The sequence below is a fragment of the Antechinus flavipes genome, chromosome 6, assembly GCF_016432865.1.
Source record: "Antechinus flavipes isolate AdamAnt ecotype Samford, QLD, Australia chromosome 6, AdamAnt_v2, whole genome shotgun sequence".
Lineage (NCBI taxonomy): Eukaryota > Metazoa > Chordata > Mammalia > Dasyuromorphia > Dasyuridae > Antechinus > Antechinus flavipes.
The window spans coordinates 261,784,455-261,797,372 of record NC_067403.1 but is presented as its reverse complement, the minus strand read 5'-3'; the positions used below and the strand labels follow the sequence as shown (position 1 = coordinate 261,797,372).

The following is a 12,918-nucleotide window of genomic DNA, read 5'->3' as shown; positions in this document are numbered from 1 at the left end:
CCGTCCTCGGGAGTGCTCAAAGAGGCTGGACATCCTCCTGTAGAAGAGATTCAAAGGCCCAGCTCTGCTCTTGTCGACCCTCAGCATGGCCTTGGTCCCGCTGAGCCTGCCTAGGGCCAAAGGAGGCAATAAGGCCGAGGGTCAACCGGGGGGCCGAGGGTCAGCCCGGGGGGGGGGGGGCAGGCTCCCTCCGGAGAAATAGAGCCCTTGCTGTCGGCCCCTCCCGCAGCCCCATGGAGGCCATTTGGGGAGGGAGCGTTTTGTGCAATAGCTTTGTATGTCTCCAAATGCACAAAAAGATAGTTTTCAACATTCACATAGACCTCTTGTCCCGTTGGAACGGCCTCTGATCATCTCACTGTGGAAGAGCCGAGTCCCTCAGAATCCGTCACTGTAGATCTAGTCGCTGCCGGGTCCGATGAGCTCACTTCCCTCAGCATCGGCTCCTGTGAGTCTCCCCGGGTCTCTCTGAGATCCTCCTGCTGCTCATTTCTTACCCAACAATAATATCCCACGACCCTCATGTCCCAGAACTCAGTCAGCCCTTCCCCCACTGCCGGGCATTCCTCTGTTTCCGTTTCCGGCCACTAAAAACATTTTGGCCCACGTGGGTCCCTTTCGCCCCTTTAAGATCTCTCGGGGATTCCGGCTCAGTAGAAACACTGCGGGTCAAAGGGGCTGCAGAGCTTGGAACAGTGCTCCAAGGGCACAGTTCCCAACTGCTCTCCAGAGTGGCTGGGTCTGTTCACAGCTCCATCAACAATGTATGAGTTGCCCCATTTTTCTGCCTCCATTTGTCATTATCTTTTCCCCATCATCGCGGCCGATCTGAGGTGCATAGTGGACCCCGGAGTTGTCTTAATTTGCATTTCTCTGATCAGTAGGGATTTGGTGCATTTTTTGGTATGACTAGAAATGGCTTTAATTCCTTCATCTGAAAATTGCTCCTATTCCTTCAGCCGTCGTCGACTGGGGAACGACGCGTCTTCTTAGAAGTCTGAGTGAGTTCCCTGTTATAGAATCAGGCTGCGAGCTCGCGGAAACACGGCGTGAAACTCTCCCCGCTTTTCTGCTTCCCTTCTAATCGTGGCTATGTTAGTTTTGTTTGTACAAAACCTTTCATTTAATATAAGCCCAATCACCCATTTCACCACGTTCTCTAGTTCTTTGGCCACAACTTCTCCAATCTCCACAGATCCAAGAGGGAGCCCGCCCCTTGTTCTCCTAATTTGCTTGTAGCGTCCCCTTTCTGTCTAAATCATGAACCCATTTTGACGTTATCTTGGTGCAAGGTAGCATGTGCTGGTCAGTGCCAGTCTCTGCCATCCTATTTCCAGGTTTCCGATGCCAGTCCCTGCCATCCTAGTTTCCAGGTTTCCAATGCCAGTTCCTGCCATCCTAGTTTCCCGGTTTCCAATACCAGTCCCTGCCATCCTAGTTTCCCGGTTTCCAATACCAGTCCCTGCCATCCTAATTTCCAATGCCAGTTCCTGCCATCCTAGTTTCCCGTTTCCAATGCCAGTCTCTGCCATCCTAGTTTCCGGTTTCCAATGCCAGTCCCTGCCATCCTAATTTCCAATGCCAGTTCCTGCCATCCTAGTTTCCGGTTTCCAATGCCAGTCTCTGCCATCCTAGTTTCCAGGTTCCCAGCGGTTTTTGTCCGCATTCTCATCCCAGAAGCGGGGGTCTCTGGGCTTGTCAGGGGCAAGATGACACAGCCACTGCGATCCCGTATTGTCATAAGTGATTAGGAACAGTCTTGGGGCCCGGACCCGTCCCACTGACGGACCAGTCTGTCCTTGGCCAGGACCGAGTGACGACCGCTGCTTTGTAACAGAGCGGGGCTGTGTGAAGGTGCGCGCGAACCAGCCCACTGCCTAAATATTTACCGCCCGGTCAAAGGCTCGGGGCACGGCCAGGCGCCCGCTGACTCAGGGACGGCTCGGCTTTGAAGCCGGAGGCCCGGCCGCCCGCCCCGCCAACCTGGCCGGCGACAAGCTGCCTCGGCTATCAGTAGCTGCCGGCTCAAAGGCCGGGCTGTGGAGGGGGGGCAATCTCCCCCGGGGAACAGATGGGAAAAGGAAAGCGGCCTCCGCCCCCCATTCCTCCCAGAAGTCCAGGATTCTCCCACCCGGCTCCCCAAGGAGAATTGCTCAGATCCCAGCTGCTGCGTCTGGCCAGAGCGGACTCTGGTCCAGGCTTTGAGGAACCCCAGGGGGGTCCAGCCAGAGACAGTGGGGATGCAGAAAGAGAGCTGGAGGGATCTGGCCTCAGATCCTGCCTCTGATACTGTCTCTGACTTGGTTTTTTCATCTGTAAAATGGAGCTACCACTGCCTGGCCACAGAAACACCCCCTCTAGCTCTTCCTCCCAGTGTCCTGATGGGATCATTCTCCTCCTCCAAAAGCTCCTTGCCCTCAGGATAAAAAGCTGCTCTTGCTTGGCCATCAAAGCCCTCCAAGGATGGCTTCCCCACCCCAGCCCCGGCCAAGCTTTCCAGCTCTTTGTCCCATCGCTCATCTCCAGGCCTTATTGCAGCCTGGCCCCCGTGCCTGGGATCTAGAAGCCTTAACTCACTATCTCAATGACTTTATTCACTTTTCTAACTTCTAGAACCAAAGAAGTGTTTCTGTAGCAAGTAAAAGCCACAAGACGATTGTAGGGAGATGGGAGATCTGCTGCTCCTTTCCAAGGCACAAGGAAATCATCATCTAAATCCCTCTTTCTTCTTCCTGCCCCGACCCCTCACCCCAGAGATGGCCTCGTTAGCCACAAGCGGGAGAGTCATCCCGGGCCTGCTTCTTTTTGTCAGTTCTGTCTCTGGACGCAGAGCGCCTCTTTCCTGGGCCCTTTCTAGCTCATTATCATATTATTACATATTATATATATTACGATTATTATAATAGTCAAAAGAACGTGTTCCTTCGAAGTTGTTCTTGCAGCGTCACTGCTGGGACTGTGAACAGCGTCCTGTGGTTCTGCTGATTTCTCTCTCTGGGATTTCAGGAGTTTCCTCCCGTGATTTTCTAAGATCGCTGAGCTCCTCGTTTCTTGGGCTGCGGCCGTGGCCGTCACAAGTACAGCCGTTGGCCGGTCCCGGTTACCGGGCGTCCCTGCGATTCCCGGTTCTTTGCCACCTCAGAAGGAGCTGCTCTAAACGCTTTAGAACATGCAGATTCTTGTCCTTTTCCCCTAATCATCCTGACACCATAAGGAAACTATCAGAAAGCGACAGATGTTGGTGGGAACGGGGGAAACCGGGAACACGGGAAACTGGGAACACGGGAAACTGGGAACACGGGAAACTGGGAACACGGGAAACTGGGAACACGGGAAACTGGGAACACTAGTTCGTTGTTGGTGGAATGGCGAACTGATCCAACCATTTTGGAGAGCGACAAAGCTCAGCCGGGGACGCCTCTTCCAGGAAGCCTTCCATGATTGCCCTGGGTCAAGGCTCTCTACCTCCTCACATGGTCTCACACTTATTTCTCTGTGGGCTTCTTGGAGTGCGATGGAGGCTCCCAGAGTGCAGGGATTCTGTGGGTTTTGTCTTGTGGCTTCAGGCCCAGCACAGGGGCTTGGCACAAACCAGGGGCTTGACCAGGGGTCCCAAAGTCCACCCGAAGGACTCTCCATTGCACCCTGAAGCCCTAGTGAGCAGTAGGGGGGTTTGGGCAGACCGGGGGCCGACTCTCCAGCCTTAGTCGAAGTGTTCCCTGCCCTTCCTCCCTCTGGGAGGACTGTTTCCGTGACTGGGTATGAGGGAAGGTCAGAAGTCAGCTCTCCTGCCATCCCCCCGCCTCGCCAAATAGACCCCGAGTGTCAGCGAGCAGCAGGCCGGGCGCCCAGATTTCAGGGGAGCTGGGACACGGAACAGGCCTTGTTTTGGCGGCGTGTCGCGACTGGTGACATGTGTCCCCGGGCAGAAAGGTGCCTTCTCTTGAGCCCCTCCCAAAGGAAGGCTTCCCCACGACCCCCCTTGTGGAGCCTGGCCTGGGCAGCCCAGCAGTGGAGGAAGGGGTGCGGGACCTCAGCCCCTGAGAATATCGGGCCCACAATCCCGGGGGTTGGGGACGGAGAGAGCCAACTGCATCCAGAGCGGACGGAAGGGGGGGCCCAGCATAACCTTCTCCCTTCTTTGTGTCGCTTGCTTGCTTTTCGCTTGCTTTTTGCTTGCTTTTGCAGGTTTTCTCCCTTTTTGAGCTGATTTTTCTTGTGCAGCACGCGGATCGGGAAAGACACACGGAGGGATTGCCTATATTTAACTTAGGCTGGGCTGCTTGCTGTCTGTGGATTGGGGGAGCAGAGAGATTTGGAACAAGGGTTGGCAGGAGGTCTTTGCATGTGTTTTGAAAATAGGAAGCTATTAAAAAGAAAGAAAGAGAAAGGAAGGAAGGAAGGAAGGGAAAAAAGAAAGAAAGAAAAAGAAAAGAGGGAGAGAGAAAGAAAGAGGAAGGAAGGAAGAAAGAAAGAGAAAGAAGGAAAGAAGAAAGAAAAAAAGAAAGAAAAAAAGAAAGAAAAAGAAAAGAGGGAGGGAGAGAAAGAAAGAAAAGAAAGAAGAAAGAAGAAAGAAAGAGAAAGAAAAAAAGAAAAAGAAAAGAGGGAGGGAGAGAGAAAGAAAGAAGAAGGAAGGAAGGGAGAAAGAAAAAAAGAAAGAGAAAAAAGGAAGGGAGGGAGGAAGAAAGAAAGGAGGGAAGGAGAGAGGGAGGAAGGAAGAAAGAAGAAAGAAAGAAGGAAAGAAGAAAGAAAGAAAGCTAGAAAGAAAGAAAGAAAGAAAGAAAGAAGAAAGAAAAGAAAGAAAGAAGAAAGAAAGAAAGAAAGAAGGAAAGAAGAAAGAAAAAGAAAGAAAGAAAGAAAAGAAAGAAAGAAAGAAGGAAAGAAGAAAGAAAAGAAAAGAAAGAGAAAGAAAGAAAGAAAGAAAGAAAAGAAGAAAGGAAGAGGGAGAAGAAGGGAGGGAGGAAGGGAGGGAGGAAGGAAGGAAGGAGAAAACCAGATTGGGGACTTGTTGGAGATCACAGAGAGAGTGGGGCCGGAGCTGGGGCTCCCACGCAGGACCGAGTGCACACCGAGTCCTGAGCCCCGATTCGGTTGTTAGGACAACTGAGTCTCCACAAGGGGCGGAGAAGGTCCAGGCCGCAGGGGCCCCTGTGGGCACAGCCACTGACCGCGGTGGCCGCCCCGTGTTTCTGGCCGTGCTTTGAAGCTCAGAGGCTGGCTGAGCCCCTCAATTTCGGCGCCCTGAACTGCCGTGCCAGGGCCCCCCTCGTCGCACCTCTGCATTCTGTGTCTGCTGCGGGATTTGGGGGCACGGCCCCCCCAGGGCAGATCCCCGGGGAGATGGTCTCAGGGGCCAGCCTGAGTGACCTCCGTCCCGGCCTGCTGCCTCAGGGTCCCCTCCACTCTCCCCAGATTCCCGTAACTAGGGGGAGCCCCAGGCAGGGGGTCGGGCCCATTATCGGGCAGGAGGGACCAGCCAGGGCAGGAGAGCCTGGGAGAGAAGGGACCAAAAGAGCAGTTTCTGTCCCAGCAGGGAGGACCAGGCCTAAGGGGAGCCCGAGGGGGGAGCTGTGGAGGGGGGTCTGGAGGCGGCCCCCCCAAGGCCCTTCCCCCTCTCTGTGCCTCAGTTTCAGTCTCTGTAAAACCAGGCCCTCAGACTGAGCTTCGCATTTCCTTGGGCTTTCCTTTGCTGCTTTGGGGGAGGGGCGGCACCTGTCAGAGGGATTTCTGCCAGACGGGGAGGATGAATGGGGAGCCCCAGAGGTCACGCTCCCCCCTCCCCCCTGGCCCCGGACTTCCGGAGCTGGGGCCCCTGATGACGAGGGGCCTCCAAGAATGCGGAGCAGCTGCCCCCAGCCCCATCTGTCAGGGATCTGCTGCTTCCGGCTCACCTCCCCCCCCCTGCAGCTGGCGCGTGCATTCCAAAAGCGAGGATTCCATTCATGCTCGGGGACACGGGGGTGGGGGCCCGGCCCCCTCACACGCGCCCCCTCCCCCGCCCCTGCTGGGAGCCCCTGGAGGAGCCTGAGCATGAGGCTGGGCCTTCGGAACGCGGCCTGCCCCCCCTCCCCCTCCCCTCTGGTCTCTGAGGACTCGGAATTCTGGCCCCAGATCCTGGTCGTCCCTGTGGACACCAGGAGGCCCTGAGGAGCCCGAGCGGAGACTGCTTGGGGGGGGGCTGGGCCCCCCACGGCCGAGGGAGCTTCCCGCCCCCACTCCCCACATGGGGCACCGAGCAGTTTCCCGTCTGTGAAAGGGGAGGGGGCTGAGCCCCACAATCCCTGAGGTCCGTTCCAGCCCCGGGGCCCAGGTCCTAAGGTCCCTGGAACTGTCAATCAGACCAGAACTTAGTAGGCAAGGATTCTGGGCCAGAGCCTGGGCTGGGGGGAGGGGGCTGATGATGCAACTCCCCTCCCCCCTCAGGGCCTCTCCCCTTCCCCTCCCCCATACACCCCTTCCCCACTTCTGCAGAATCACAGATCTCAGGGGCTCCCTGAGCCCCCCCTCCCCAGCCCCCCCTTACATCACTGGTCCGGGGCCCATCCAGACCCTCCCCACTGCAGAGGCTCCCGAATAGAGACGGGCCCTTGAAGACTTTTTGCTGAAGAGTTCGAGTTGAAACTTGCCCCCCCCCCCGTTTTCCCTCTCTGCCCCCTCCCCCCCACCGAGGCCCAGGGCCCAGTTCTCTGACTGCCCTGGGCCCCCGGCCCCTGAACCCCCCACCCCCACCCCCGCCCCGGCGCTGTGTCTGCCACCCACTGGATTGAGCAGAGGCTTCTGGCTTGACCCAAATGGACCCGATGGGAGTCTTAGATCCAGACGTATTGGGCCCATTTGGCAGAGGGGGGCGGGGCGGGCGGCGCCTGAACAGAGAGAGAAGGGGACCCTCGGCCCCCCCACGTTTTATAGACCGAGGCCCATGGAGGAGCAGAGCAGACGACCAGGGACCTGGGAGGCCAGAATCCAACCGAGTCCTTTTCTTAGGGGCAAACTTAGGCAAAGTGACTTAGCTGAGACCTCAGGGGAGGACCTGAGCCCCTGCCCCCTCCCCCGCTGGCCGCTGGGGAAGGAAAGCCCCCCACCAGGATCCCCGAGCCCTTGGGGCCTGTGAAGGCCCCGGCCCAGCCCCCTCACGACGTGGCCCAGGGCCCGAGGCCCACAAGGGAGCATCCCAGGAGTCCCTGCGGCTGAATGGGGCCTTTGTGGGCCCGGCTCCCCAGGAGGGTGACTCATAGCCTGAGATTGTGCTTCCTCAGCAAGGCCGGGGGAGTGTGACTCAGCCAGAGGGGAAACCGGCCCGGCCTGGGGGGGAGGGGAAGGTAGAGGGGGGAGGAGGGCAAAGGAAGGGGGAGAAGGGGGGAAGGGGAGGCAGGGGATGGGGAATGAAGGAGGAGGGAGGGCCTGGGGCATTTCCCCACCTGGGGGGGATGGAGAGAACATCTGTTCTGCCCGGAGTGTTTCCCCCATTCTGTCCTGGGGGTCCCGGGGCCCCAGGGTGACCTGGGAGGGCGCTCTCTGCGGGAGGATCAGGGGGGACATGGACAGGCCTTTGCCGGGCGGTTCTCCCACCCTCGGGGAGCTGCCGTTCTGCAGGGCCGAGCCCAGGGCGCCGCTCACACCAGGGGGTCCTTGTGGGAGCTCCTGAGGTTGGAGGGACCCTCACACGGACAGTGAAAAGCAGACTCAAACTCGGGCGGGCTTGCGGCTGGGGGAGGGGGGACGCCCGATGCCAGCGTGACCGGGTATCTGTCCCTTGCCAGCCTGTACTCGCCCGCCTACGTGGCCTTCCTGGCCAACGTCCTGGGCACGGCCGTCAGCCTCACCTGCATCCCCGCCAACACCAAGGCCGCCTCGGACCCCGGCCCGGCCGCGTCGGGTAAGCAGCGGGCCCGCACCCTTTCCCCAGGATCAGAGCCCCCACTGTGATTCTCTGGGCCCGGGGCCTCTGGGTAAATGGGCGGGGGGCCATCGGCTACAGCATCGGCTGTAGAGGGGGAGCGAGGACCTCAGGCCACCAGCCACGGCTCCTCTGAGGTGCAAGGACTGGGGAAGGGCGGGGACCGGGGCGGGGGGGTCTGCGAGAAGCAACAGCACCCTGGGCCTGAGGGGACGGGGACAGGGACCCCTTTCTGCCTTCCGTCTGGGCAGCTTCAAAGTCAGGGCCCCCTGGCCAGCCCCAGGCATCCTTGCCCTCCTCAGTGGGGGAGGGGCTGCCTCCAGTCCGCCCTGAGCCCAGCAGCCTCTGCGCCCTGCCTAAGGGGGGCTTCCGCCACCATGGCACAGGCCAGGCAGGCCGGGGCAGCCTGGTCCACCTGGACCGCGGACGGACGAGCCGGTGCAGGCCCCCAAACCGGAGAGAGCGCTGGCTCTGGGGAGCCCCGGCCGGTGGTGTTCCAAAGGGGGATGCTCCTCCTTTCTGGGGGCCGGAGACACCTCAGCTTATCGAGTAGAATCCCCAGCTGTTCTCGGGAGCAGCTGCTGCCTTGAGGTTGGAGAAACTCAACTCCTGGCACTGGGAGGGAGAGGCTTCTCCCATGCCCATTTTGTGGATGAGAAAATCGAGCCTGATTCTTCACACGAGGGGCTTCTAAAAGTCCAATGAGCTTAGAGAAACCCCTTCCAGTCCGGGGTTCCTTTGATGGAGGAGGAGACCGAGGGTCAGGGTGCCCCAAGCCAGTCAGGCAGAAGCAGCAGCCCAGGGGACCCCAGAGTAAAACTGTAAAGTCCTGACTCCCGGGGCCAGGGCGGCAGTGGGCAGGGGGCCGCCTTCTGTGGTTTGGGGGTCCTGGGTACCAGCCTTGGGCAGACAGAGGGGGAACTTCCTCTCTCCGGGCCTCAGGTTCCCCCTCTGCTAGAAGGCAGGACCGGTGCCAAGGGTACCAGGGCTGGAGCCGGGTGGGAGAGCCCTGCTTGCACAAGATGGGGTTATCACCCCTGGGGAGGGGGATAATGGGGGCACGTGAGTGATGGGGTCCCTGAAAGGAAGCCCCTGGGGGGAGGGCTGAGATTGGCAGAGGGGACCCCCCCAGGAGGCGCCAAGGAGCCGGGCAAGGAGCCTCGGAGTCGCCCGGGTGGGAGCCTCCGGGCTGCCCACGCCAGCTCCCGGCTCCCTGACCCCGTTGCCCCCCCCCAGGCAAACGTCCGGCGGCCAGCGTGTTCGACCTGAAGGAAATCACGCGCCTGCTGGGGCTGCCCGGCGTCCGGCCCGTCTTCTTCATCAAGATCCTCTCGGGCTTCCCATCAGGTGAGCGGAGCGGGTCCAGGCCCCAAGAAGCCCCTGGGACCGAGGCAGCTAGAGAGGGAAGGGGGGAAGGGGGCAGAAAGCGGGTCCCCCACGGGGCAGGGGGCTGGACCTCTGTGCCCACCATGCCCTGGTTCTGTGCCCGCCACGCTCGGCTCTGTGCCCCCCACGCTCGGCTCCGTGCCCCCCACGCTCGGCTCTGTGCCCCCCAGCCCCGACAAAGCTGAGCGAGTCCCCCTTGTCGTGCGTGTCCCAGGGCTCCGGGGCCCTCCCGAGGCCCAGCTCAGCCCCCTGCAGACCCCGGGCCGGCCCCCATGGGAGGAGCTGGCCAGGATCCCACCCGTAGCGTGACCGGCTCCCTTTTTCTCAGGCCTCAGTTTGCAGAGAAGGGGGGATAGGGCTCAGGGCCCCCCTGGCCTGGAGCATGCACAGGAGCTCGGGGAGGTCCCTGGGGTTCTGGGGCTTGGCCAGGGTCACCCGGCCAGTGAGTGGCCGGGCCGGGCCGGCTCCCTCAGCACCGGCTGCTCCCGAAGGCGCTCGTTAACCTTGAACCCCAGGATGAGCAGCTCTGGCGACGCCGGCTCCGATTTGGGGCGCAGGAGGGGCGCCGGCTGCTTGTCCCCTGCCCCTGGGGCTGTCGTTGCCAGGCTGCTTTTCATGAGAGTGACCTCACCGACCCAGGGAGGTCTGCAGGGCAGGGCTGGGTACCCACTGCCCCTGGGGAGCCAGGCAGCCCCGCAAGCTGGCTGGCACAGGTGCCCGTCTCCATGCCCCCCCAGCAGAGCCCCACCAGGCAGCCCCGACGCAGCCTCTCTCTGCTTGGGCCGTCGGCTCCCCCCGCTCCCTCCATCAGCTGAAGCAGCCGGAGACCCCGGTGAGCGGGCAGCGCCCAGACAATGGGGCCTCTGTGCCAGTGCCCCCTGCCCCTCCCCCCGGAGTCCAGCCCAGAGGGGCCGCAGTGGAAAGGGGGCCTGGCCTGGCCTCCGTCCCTCGGCCCGCTCCTCCAGGCCGACGATGTGCAGGAGCCCCCAGGTCCCCTGTGGCTCCCACGAGGGGCTGGGCTCCCTGGGCCTTAGAGGTGGGACAGAGGCTGGGGTCCGGATGCCCCAGGGCCGTCCGTGTGCTTGGGGAGAGCGCGGGGCAGCAGGAGCTCTGCCATTCACTGCTGCTGCCGATGCCCTCTGCCTCAGTTTCTTCACATGTAAAAAGCTCAGCTCCTCACTGGCCCCTGTGCTCCCCAGGGCTCTTCATGATCATGTTCTCCATCATCTCCATGAACTTCTTCCAGCTGGAGGCCGCCCAAGCTGGGTACCTCATGTCCTACTTCGGGGTCCTCCAGATGGTGAGTGTCTCCGGGGCGCCAGAACCAGCCACGGTCCCTCCTCCGACACCGGGACAGGCGGGGGAGGGAAGGAGGGGGGCCCCAGCACGTGTCTGGCCCTGAGCACACATGAGAGTCCTTAGAATGTGAGCTGCCAGGGCAGGGAGGGCCCTGAGAACATAGAACGTGGGCTGCCAGGGCAGGGAGGGCCCTGAGAACATAGAACGTGGGCTGCCAGGGCAGGGAGGGCCCATGGAACGTGAGACTGGGAGCTGGCAGAGTCTCCTTAGTCCGACCATCTGTTGGGGAGCTGAGGATCAGAGAGGGTGAGCACACAGCCCGGGCTGGCCTACGGGAAGCAGAGCCTCGCTTGGACCCCTGAGGGGGGGGAGCCGATGCACGGGGGGAGAGGGGGGGGAGCCAGGCTGGGCGCCCCCTTGCCGAGCCTTCCCCTCGAGGAGCTTCATGCAGGCGGGGGGGTGGGGGGGCGCCCTTTAAGACAGAAGGCAGTTGAAGCATCATTAGGTGCTGAGCCCTCCTCCACCCTCCAGCAGCCAAAGCCAGAAGGGGTGGGTCCAAATGACTTAGATGCTAAAGGCCTGAGCCTGAGGACGGCCTGAGCAGGTAGTGAGACCGGAAGTCTCCTCTCCAAGCCCCTTTGTGGGGGGTCCTAAGGGCTGCGCCAGCTGCTCCTGAGTCTTTGCCACCCTGAAAGGCCGAGCTCCTGTGCCTGGGCCTGAGAGGCGGCTCGCCAGGGAGCGTGGAGGCGGGTTCCTGGGCCTCCGTGGGAGGCTCCATTTTGCGTTTGGGGGAGCCCTGGAGCATCTGGGGACCCCACTGGCTGCTCTGGAAGCTCCAAGCACACCTCGCCTCCCGCCATCCTTCCCACTCACAGTCTGAGACTTTACCGAGAGCTGGGAGCCTCGATGGGAGCCCCTGGAGGCACCCATCAGTCACGCCCCCTGGAGGTGCCCGCCAGTCAGGACCCCTGGACTCCGTCCCTCTGCAGGCCCAGGGAGCCTCCCCGCCCGAACTGGAGAGTCCATAGACAGTTTGGGGGGAGACCTTTGCCGGAGAAAAGAAAGCTCAGGGAAAGGTGGCTGTGCTCAGGCATGAGGAGCTGGGGGAAGGCCTGGCCCCAGAGGCAGAGCTGGGAGCTCTGGGGAAGACTCAGAGAAAAGGATGGAGATTCCACACAAGGACGGGGCTCCTGGCAGCCGTCCCAGCGTGGAAGCCGCTGTTCATAGGAGCTGTGAGCTGCCCCTCCCGGGAGGGCTGAAGCAGAGGCTGGACCCTCACTTACAGGAGGGGGCCCCGCTCCTCTGAGAGCAGAGCTTCTGGGAAGCCGGGGGCTGCCGGGCCAGGCACCCCCACCCCAGCCCCCAGCAGGCACTCGGTCAGTCTGGGGGATGAATTGAACAAAGGGATCTGACGACTCCCCGGGCATCCAGTGGAGCCCGAGTGCCCTGGGAGTGAGACCAAGGTCCCAGAGAAAGGACAAGGGGCTGCTGGGAAGTTGGGGGGGGCAACTTGCCAGGAGGGGAGGCCTCAAGAAGTCTGGGTGTGTCGGGTGTGTGTTGGGGGGACAATCCCCGGACTTGTGTCCAATCCCCAGCACCCCAGCCTCTCCCAGCCAGGAGGGGCCTGAGCATGGTGGGGAAAGAATTTGGGGGATGGGCCACAAGGAGAGACCCCCCCAAGGTCATCCTCAGACCCCCTCCAGGCTTCAGGTGGCCCTGGGATCTCCTGCACAGAGGCAGACTCTGGGGGGGGGCAGGTCTCCCCCTCCCAAGCTGAAGCCATTCTCATCCCTTCTGCCCCCCAGGAGGCCCCCCAGACCCTCCACTCTCTGAGCAAAGATCTCCATTTCGAGGCCAGCGTGGGTGTTTCTGGAGGGTCCCGGGCCATACAAATCACAGACAAAGTGAATTCGGAGGGTTTTATGGAGGCTCCCGACAGGAGGGGGCCGGGGCCGCTCCTGTGCCCGGAGAAAGGCGGTGCAGAGAGAAATGGGTCTGGGAACTTCTCCATTAAGGGGAAGCGGAGGGCGAGTACTCAGGGCTAGGACAGGGGCTCCAGCTCAGGGCGGCAGTTCCAGCAGAGCTCAGGCAGAGCAGCCTTAGAAGTCCCCCAGGAAGCGAGTGGGGCCGATCCTGGAGGCAGAAGGGAGCCTCGAGCTCCCTGTGTTTGAGGGAGAGCAGCAGGGCAGAGTGAGGGGGACAGATCGGAGCGGAGAAGCCAGCTAGGAGGTCACAGCAACAGTCCAGGTGAGAGAGAACTGGCTTGGCGAGACTTAACCAGCGTCCCTTTGTCCCGGTGGCCAGTGTAGACAATGAGGGTATTGTCCCCGTGTCCT

General features: G+C 61.1%; 1 protein-coding gene across 1 annotated transcript in view; it reads left to right on the top strand.

Annotated features, from left to right (window-relative positions):
• Window positions 1–12,918, top strand: part of SLC22A18 (solute carrier family 22 member 18) — a 53,498-nt gene that overhangs the window by 28,468 nt on the left and 12,112 nt on the right. The window contains exons 5-7 of the mRNA XM_051967031.1: window positions 7,761–7,876; window positions 9,134–9,244; window positions 10,483–10,583. Coding sequence (XP_051822991.1) covers window positions 7,761–7,876; window positions 9,134–9,244; window positions 10,483–10,583 — 328 coding nt within the window. The remainder of the gene's footprint in view (window positions 1–7,760; window positions 7,877–9,133; window positions 9,245–10,482; window positions 10,584–12,918) is intronic.